Source organism: Oncorhynchus gorbuscha, linkage group LG23 (assembly GCF_021184085.1).
Source record: "Oncorhynchus gorbuscha isolate QuinsamMale2020 ecotype Even-year linkage group LG23, OgorEven_v1.0, whole genome shotgun sequence".
NCBI lineage: Eukaryota > Metazoa > Chordata > Actinopteri > Salmoniformes > Salmonidae > Oncorhynchus > Oncorhynchus gorbuscha.
In genome coordinates, this window is record NC_060195.1 from 65,272,638 (window position 1) to 65,281,583 (window position 8,946).

Sequence of the window (8,946 nt, forward strand, 5' to 3'; positions counted from 1 at the left end):
TATATAATGTATATAAACGTTGTGTAAATTGTTCTGTATGTATTCTGGCCTTTAATGTTGTCTATTGCTAGCAGCACCATATCACCAAGTACAATTGTGAGTATGTGTAAATGGACTTGGTGAATAAAGTTGATTCTGATTCTGGTGATGTGTAAGTCAAGACCAGAGCAGTGAAGATCAAGCTTCAGAAAAAAACTCTTAGGATGCAGACCAAGACCACAAAGATCGATATGTGTACTCACTTCATTCCCTGCTGAAGGATGGAGTTCCTCCTGGTCTTACAGATGATCAAATCAGCCCACTGTACAACTACAATACTGGCGAAGAATGCTGTGTGGCAGGTGAACTCCACAATCTTTCTGCGCTCATATGTCTGAAGGATGCATCATAGACCATAGAAAGAGAGAGAGTGTGTAGAGAGACATATGGAAAAAAGAAGAGTGAGAGGACATATGTTTCTTACATTTGTACATTACAGTAGTGAAGATTACTGACTACTCTGTTACCAAATGTGAGGTGAACCTGTGTGCCGGTGGCAGCAGTGGCATTCACAAATGGTAGTTCTGGAGGAATAGGAGCAAGCTATCGACGAAGCCCAAAATAACGGAGAGGACTGTTGGGGCCAGTGAGGTGCACTGCTGGGGCTACGGACCTGTCTGTCTGAATCCCTGGCTGTGACTGAGGTGCTCTGTCTTTCTCAAGACAATCGATATTTCCTCTGCTGACTATCCGAAATGCAAGCTGTGCATCAACCCTGATCCGTGATCCCATCCATGACTTGTCAACTTTCTTGATAATGTATCAGATTTACTGATTTATTTTGTTATCTTGAATTTCCTGATATATACGCAATTCAGCTTTCAGCTGCCATGTATGCTGGAATAAACTAAACAAAAAAATTGGGAGAGAGATTGAAAAAGCTCTTATTGAGAACTTATCAGATCAAAACAAGGCCAATGCTAATCCGTTAGTACAACAAAAAGCAGAGCGGTGTTTGTGTACTTACCCATTGCTGGCCGTAGCTGTCCTCCATGTCGTTCATTATCTTGTTGTCCCAGTCCACACGCATACCCAGCAAATCCATGGGCAAGAACCCGTTCTCAGCCAGGATAACAAAGTATGTGAAGAAACCGGCTGTGGCCTGCATCATACCTGTGAAGAGTAAAAATGAGGAGAGTATTTTTGTCAGTGAAGAGACATTGATCAGATTGTTAATTTGCTATGTAACTGATTGGCCAACAAGCAACGCAACAAGACCCGGTAAAGGCAGGCAAAACAGAAGAAGGGCCAAATTTACTCCTTACCAATTTGACCGTAGGCTATGCTAATGAGCCTCTCATTCACCAGTTTGTCAGTTTTGGGGTTTCTGGGCTGTCGCTTCATGATGTCGTTCTCAGCTTCTTCATAGGCCAGGGAGATAGCTGGGACCTTGAAGGTAATGATGGGAAAGATCATTGTTGGTAACTTTGATGTTAGTTCAAAGACCTTCCAAACAAACTCTAAAATGATCATGTACATTGTTGTTCATAACGCAGCAGAACACATGATCAGATTGTTCAAAAAGGAGGAGTATCCACATCTGAAAGACCCACCATATCAGTTCCCAGGTCGATACAGAGGATGGTGACGGTTCCTAGGGGCAGTGGAATGTTGGCGATGATGAAGAGGAGGAAGGGTGAAATTTCTGGGATATTACTGGTCAGGGTGTAGGCGATGGACTTCTTCAAGTTGTCAAAGATCAGACGGCCTGAGGGGAAATAGAGGATGGGGGGAAGGAATAGTCAGGGTGATGAGAGGATGGAAAAACCCAGCAGATTGATGGTCATTGCCAGAGCTTCTCTTACCCTCTTCAACACCAGTCACGATGGAGGCAAAGTTGTCATCCAGGAGGATCATGTCTGCAGCCTGCTTGGAGACGTCAGATCCAGAGATACCCATTGCAACACCTATGTCAGCCTTCTTCAGAGCAGGAGAATCATTCACACCATCACCTGTCACAGCTACAATAGCACCCTGTGGATAAGTAAGAGAGGTGTTTACAGATGTTAGAAACTCCAAAAGTAAGATGCAATCATCCTGACTGACTCATGAGCATGAATTAATTCAATAAAATAGTACCTGACGCTGGCAACCCTCCACAATGATCAGCTTCTGCTGAGGAGATGTTCTGGCAAACACAATCTCAGTGTGATGGGCCAAAATGTCATCCAACTGTTCGGCTGACAGGTCCTTCAGCTCTCCACCGTGGACAACACAGGCCTTGGCATCTCTGGAGGGTACAAATATAAGCTAAATATAGGGGCTTGTATTGGTCTGTTCTGATGATGCCCCAAAAAGGCTAAATAAATGTTTCTATCACTCCTCTTTAAGTGTAGACAGTATGACATAACTGAAATGATCCCAAACAAATTGCAAATACCTTGGATTGACCTCAGAAACGGGGATTTTCAGACGAGCAGCGATGTCCTCAACAGTCTCGTTTCCTTCAGAAATGATGCCCACACCCTTGGCAATGGCCTTAGCAGTGATGGGATGATCACCAGTGACCATGATAACCTAAGGGAAGAGGAGTGGTCTGATCACAGTGGCTGCTATGTGGATTGACTGAAGAGTGTTGTGTTTAGTATGATATTGCCATACCTTGATTCCAGCACTCCTGCACTTTCCTACAGCGTCAGGCACAGCAGCACGAGGAGGGTCAATCATGGACATTAGGCCAACGAAGCACAGATTCTCAGTTGGGAAGTTCACCTCTTCACAATCGAACTGGAAGCCCTCAGCGAACTGGTCATCAGGGAGCTGGAAATGACAGAACCCTGAAAAAGACACAGAGTCAGAGACACGCCACAACAAATGCTTCATGTTCTAGACCAGTCAGGGTCGAACTGGATTGTAGTCACAAAGAAATAAATGATGAGTACAGATTATGTTGGGACAATATACAAAAGGTTTTGAGAAAGATCATTTTGTTATTGGTTTCTTTTCATTTTGAAAATGTAATGAATTGAAGGTTATTTGTTGATGTTAAAATTGAAAGCGGCAATCAGCAGTTGAAACCATAACAAAGCGGGCTCCCCACAGCTGGTTGGGTAAAAAGCTGAGCGATGGGGCTGGAGAAATGATACCCCCTCATAGACAGAGCTATGGATGCAAGGATTGGCCATCCATGATATCAAAATAATAATTTAACCATGTTTTGAGGCTATTCAGTTTTGTTTTACATTTACTTTGTTTACAAACATTAGAGTTAAAAACGTATATTTTGGGTTATGATGGTTTACGACAGTTGAACTAATTAGGCATTTATTCTGTTATAACCTTCAAGAATCAATAGGTACTTATCAATACGTCAAAAAAATTGAGGATAAAAGATGTAGTAACTCCAGATTGCCTCTATGTTATGTCATTAGATTTGGGGTGGGGTCACAAGAAATCCTGGTTGAAAAAATGGGGTCCCCACTGAAAAATGTTGAATACCACTGTTCTAGACTTTTCATTCATTCCAAAACCTTTGAATGCATATTTTCCCATATTGGTGCCCTCTTACCCAGCACTCTCTCTCCCAGCCCTCCCAGCTCTTCGTAAGCGTTCTGGAAGGCTTCCTTCAACTCGTCATCCAGAGGCTGTTCTTTGCCCTGGATCAAAATGGTGGAGCAGCGGTCCAGAATCCTCTCAGGGGCTCCCTTCATCACCAGTAGGTGATTGGACTCTCCGGCCACAATGTTCTTATGAATAGAGAGCTAGGGGCGAAATGAATTGGTTTTTGATCAGATGACACCATGAAGAGAGTTTAAATTTAAATTAGCAGGCAATGACCAGTAAGTAGCCTACAGTGCCTGGAAAACTAAAGTTCTGGCAACTTATTGGATGTCGATACAAAGTGGCATTCCCAAGCTGATTGAGAAAAGCCATCCATCCATCCTGATTTTGGGTCTATCACACCACTTTCTACAATTCAGTTTAACCCGTTGTTAACCCACAGATACCACAGAGAGTGCATGTGGTTACCTGATATTTGTTGGTGGAGTTGAAGGGAATCTCAGCGATCTTGCTGTACTTTTCTCTCATGTCTTTGACAGACCCGCAGCACAGCTCGATACACTTCAGCAGGGCAGACTCTGAAGCATCACCAGCCACATCTCTCTTGAGGATAGGTACGTTGTTCTGTTCTGCCAGGAAGACGGCGCGGTTGCACAGGCCAGCGACTCTAGCCAGGGAAGCCCAGGTGGCAGAGCTTTTGTCGAAGCAGGTACCACTCTGATTCTCTGTAGTGTCAGCCTCATGAATCTGGTTGTCGAACCACATGTGAGCCACGGTCATTCTGTTCTGAGTCAGGGTTCCGGTCTTGTCAGAGCAAATGGTGGAGGTGGAGCCAAGGGTCTCAACAGCTTCAAGATTCTTCACCAGGCAGTTCTTCTTGGCCATACGCTTGGCAGTCAGAGTTAAGCACACCTACGATAGAAAGCCATATTAGACAGTTAAAATAATCAACAAGTTTTGTTGTTAGGACTGAAGTTTTTGTTAAACATGACATTTCATCAGTACTCACAGTTACAGTAGCCAAGAGACCCTCTGGCACATTAGCAACGATGATTCCAATGAGGAAGATGACAGCTTCCAGCCAGCCATATCCCAGAATGAGGGAGAGGACGAAGAAAGACACGCCCAGGAAGACGGCCACACCGGTGATGATGTGGATAAAGTGCTCAATCTCTTTGGCTATAGGCGTCTTCCCACCCTCCAGACTCGTGGCCAAGGTAGCGATACGACCCATGACAGTGTGGTCACCAGTGTTGATGACGATACCTCTGGCAGTTCCTGACAAAACATGAGAATATGGTTTAGAACCACAAAATGGCTAAGTGATACATTTCAAGTTATTTGAACTATTAAATCACTACGGCTAGTTACTGAAAGTATTTACCTTCAACACAGTTGGTAGAAAAGAAGGCAATGTTCCTTGTCTCCAGGGGGTTGTCATTGGAGAAATCCGGAGTACGTGTCTGGGGCTCAGATTCACCAGTGAGGGAGGAGTTGTCCACCTGAGTGGGAAAAGAGAATTGCATTAATACAACATTGAATGACACTAAAGGTGTCCGCATGCTTCCCATCCGAAACAGTTCAGGACAGTTTGTCATATAATATGACAACATGTTGTGCTGTTTTTATTAGTTTTGGTCTCCGGCAAGTTTTTTGGGATTGTAAAGTACTCACCTTGCAGCCGCTGGCAGAGACAATACGCAAATCAGCTGGGATCCTATCTCCTCCTTTCACCTCCACCAGATCTCCAACCACCACTTCTTCAGCGTTGATGTTCTTCTTCTCACCGTCACGGACAACCAGGGCTTGCTACAAGGTAGAGGACACAACCAGGGCTTGCTACAAGGTAGAGGACACAACCAGGGCTTGCTACAGGGTAGAGGACACAACCAGGGCTTGCTACAAGGTAGAGGACACAACCAGGGCTTGCTACAAGGTATAGGACACAACCAGGGCTTGCTACAAGGTAGAGGACACAACCAGGGCTTGCTACAAGGTAGAGGACACAACCAGGGCTTGCTACAAGGTAGAGGACACAACCAGGGCTTGCTACAAGGTAGAGGACACAACCAGGGCTTGCTACAAGGTAGAGGACACAACCAGGGCTTGCTACAAGGTAGAGGACACAACCAGGGCTTGCTACAAGGTAGAGGACACAACCAGGGCTTGCTACAAGGTAGAGGACACAACCAGGGCTTGCTACAAGGTAGAGGACACAACCAGGGCTTGCTACAAGGTAGAGGACACAACCAGGGCTTGCTACAAGGTAGAGGACACAACCAGGGCTTGCTACAAGGTAGAGGACACAACCAGGGCTTGCCACAAGGTAGGTGACAGGATTACAATCCGTAGACATGACAATACAATCAAGTTCCTGTCAGAGGTGTTTGAAAAGGCAGAAGTCTAACCTGTGGGACCAGGTTCTTGAAGGAGTCCATGATCTTTGAGCTCTTGGCCTCTTGGTAGTAGGAGAAACAGCCAGTGACAATGACGACAACAGAGAGCACAACACCCAGGTACAACTGTGAGGGACAGAAACGAAGAGGGAGAAAGAGTATGAGACTATTACGTTACGGTTAAGTGAGAAAACCCTTTCAGGCACTAGAGGCATTGTAGTTTTTGTTAAGTCTCAAATGATCTCAGAATTCTATCATTCTCACATTATCATTAGCTGGCTCATCCTCGGAGGCGGCCTGGATTCCGTAGGCCAGGAAGCAGAGCATAGCACCAATCCATAGGAGCATAGAGAACCCACCAAAGAGCTGCCTGCAGAACTTCACCCACTCAGGGGTAGTGGGAGGAGGGGTCAGGGTGTTGGGGCCATCACGAAGAAGGATCTCCTTAGCCCGAGCTGAGGTTAGACCCTGGATGGGGGAGGGATAGGAGAGAGGGAAAGGTAGAGTGAAGAGAAAGGAGGAGGGAGGAAAGCAGGAAGAGGCAGTAGAGTGATTACCTTTGGAACTCAAAACTTTCCCCTCCCCTTTTGTCAGCAAGAAAATCTTATTCCCCCCCCGCCCCCAAACCTCGCCCCTCATCACTACATAATGCTTTCAATGTTCCCGTGTGAATGTGGCCCTTGTAGTGGAAATTCTGCTTAATCCCTGGATCAAATATCAACAGATCATTATCTGTGCGCCATCACCAAAACAGTGTTTAACTGTTATCCTTTCCACACAAAACAATGTTTAGGCCTGTCCTAATTATACTCCACACAAAGCTGATATTGCAGATATTGTGTCCCCTGCATTAGACCAACCTATGGCTTGTTAAAAATAGTTCATGTGAATCTGACTTGCTGTCACACAAATGGAGAAAGTCTGATCCATGTGTTCTATGCAGCGTTTTAACTTCCACTCACTGTCATGTCTGATGTTGTGTTTTTATGCTGTGTTTACTATGTATGCCACTTTTCTGGCCACGGCTCATTTGTAAAAGAGATGTACATCTCAATGTGACCACTCTGGTTAAATAAAGGATTCAAAGAATAAAATGAAAAGAATGTAATGGGAGTCACACAATCTGAAAATATATATTTGACTCCAAACTCTGTGTAAACTTTAGGAAGACATAGATGTGTTTCATGTTCAAAGATTCAGTGGTAGATAGTGATGTGATCATGACTTAGAAGGCAGATGAAGTTCGACCTACGATATGACCTCGTGCCGTAACCTCCACGACCTCAATGCGCTTCAAATTACAGTCAGAAATCATCCGTAGGAGCAGCTGATACAACTGGTTGTCAGTTTTAAAAAGCAGAGGCACAAACATATTCACTCACTCACCCTGGCTAAGTCTGTGCCGTATTTCTTATGAAGTTCATCCAAGGTCAACTTGTGGTCATCCTAAATCAGAGAGGGGGGGGGAGAGAGAGATTGAGAAAGAAAGAAACAGTTGCTTGTTGAACTAGGGAGTTCTCTCAACTTTTCCCCATGGCGGAAGTATATGCAGAACATGCATAGTTAATGAAACACATTCCTCAAACCATTTGAAATGATCCTAGGTATGATGAGGTTATGCTGCATCGATTGCAATGTAAACCAAAGATAAGTCATGTGTTTCTTTATGATGGATGGAATTGTCTGGTTCACATTTCTGCCCTGAAGAAGTTCTGCACAGTGCACACACGTTTTTATTCTGCTCCTTGTATTTAAAAAAGCCATTTCCAAAGATATGTTACTGTTCCTCTGAAGTATAAACGCAGGCCATTGGGGTTTTGAAACCCAAGACTCACTGCAGAGTAATAGTAAGTCAATTAAAATGCTAATGAGTACCCAAATGCAAGTCTAGAAACTACAGAGCTTGATGCACATTTGAAAGGTTGTGTGTTGTACCTTTTCTGATCCATAGAGATTAATAGGCTTAATGTTTACCTTAGTCTTTTCTTGCCAAAAATGCTGATAGTTTTGATGCTATATCACACTATTTAAATCATCTCTGGGACTACGGATTAACATTTTTGCAGCCAACTCCAGTGCTTTGATGTGTACATTGTATATGGATAAATGTGCATTGTTCATGTCAACAAAATGAGATGAATATAATTAGTCATTTAATAAATAATCAGTTTTCCTCACCAGGTCAACTTCCTTTTTCAGATCGTCCATGTCCTTCTTCTCCTTTGCTTTCTTCACCTCCTTTTTGCTCTTTTTATTTCCATTGTCCTCGGAGGTCGCCGCCAGCTTATAATCATCTTTCCCCTTCTGTATATCAGAAGGTACGTTAATGATGAGAAAGTGTGAACTATCGATGTGCCTCTTTCCTAATGAGGGCTTAGATAAGCAGTGCATTCAGAACTTTATCAAATATAGAACTTTATTTTAAAAACTAAGAAGCAGCCATGAACCGAGGGCTAAACTTGTAATATGAACTGCAAAACTAAACAACAGATTTTTTTAAAGTTGAAAGGACACAATATAAGTAAATCCAAATCCTGATACTTAAAAGTGAAATCCAGACTTACTCCAAGCCCCATCCTTGCACTGCTGTTCTAGGACTCTCAATCCCAGTGGTTTGTAAAGAGAATATACTTGCTCCTTATCCTGAGAAACTCCACCTGTTACACGTTTACACTTCTCTCTCTCACTTCTCGACGTCTCGAGTCACCCCAGAGCTCCCAGGATAGCTAACTGAGGTTTGAATATATTTATATACCCGACTGGTTTACCTGCCCAAGGGGAGGTACACAGGAGGAATGAGGCAGGTGAGTGGAGAGGGGGCTGAGGATGGGAGGGGTTGGGGATCTGTGAAATGGCATTTATTTATTTATTCAACCTTCACCTATACAGCTTGGTCATTTTGACGACAAGGCCCCTGAAAGAAAGAATCCGTCTGACGTTGACGGTAATAACAGTGTGGAGTGGAATGGAAAAGAAGTTGACAGTAATAACAGTGTGGAGTGGAATGGAA

General features: G+C 43.9%; 1 protein-coding gene across 1 annotated transcript in view; it reads right to left on the reverse strand.

Moving 5' to 3' along the window:
- Positions 1 to 8,674, reverse strand: part of LOC124010456 (sodium/potassium-transporting ATPase subunit alpha-1) — a 10,543-nt gene extending 1,869 nt beyond the window's left edge. Inside the window, exons 1-18 of the mRNA XM_046322897.1 lie at positions 8,501 to 8,674; positions 8,115 to 8,240; positions 7,323 to 7,382; positions 6,201 to 6,404; positions 5,949 to 6,062; positions 5,215 to 5,349; positions 4,925 to 5,042; positions 4,550 to 4,818; positions 4,009 to 4,452; positions 3,548 to 3,740; positions 2,641 to 2,816; positions 2,420 to 2,556; positions 2,119 to 2,269; positions 1,845 to 2,013; positions 1,593 to 1,747; positions 1,305 to 1,428; positions 1,007 to 1,152; positions 243 to 373 (exon numbers count right to left, since the gene is read on the reverse strand). Of these exons, the coding sequence (XP_046178853.1) occupies positions 243 to 373; positions 1,007 to 1,152; positions 1,305 to 1,428; positions 1,593 to 1,747; positions 1,845 to 2,013; positions 2,119 to 2,269; positions 2,420 to 2,556; positions 2,641 to 2,816; positions 3,548 to 3,740; positions 4,009 to 4,452; positions 4,550 to 4,818; positions 4,925 to 5,042; positions 5,215 to 5,349; positions 5,949 to 6,062; positions 6,201 to 6,404; positions 7,323 to 7,382; positions 8,115 to 8,240; positions 8,501 to 8,512 (2,864 nt within the window). The 5' untranslated portion in view covers positions 8,513 to 8,674. The remainder of the gene's footprint in view (positions 1 to 242; positions 374 to 1,006; positions 1,153 to 1,304; positions 1,429 to 1,592; positions 1,748 to 1,844; positions 2,014 to 2,118; positions 2,270 to 2,419; positions 2,557 to 2,640; positions 2,817 to 3,547; positions 3,741 to 4,008; positions 4,453 to 4,549; positions 4,819 to 4,924; positions 5,043 to 5,214; positions 5,350 to 5,948; positions 6,063 to 6,200; positions 6,405 to 7,322; positions 7,383 to 8,114; positions 8,241 to 8,500) is intronic.
- Positions 8,675 to 8,946: the final 272 nt, after the last annotated feature.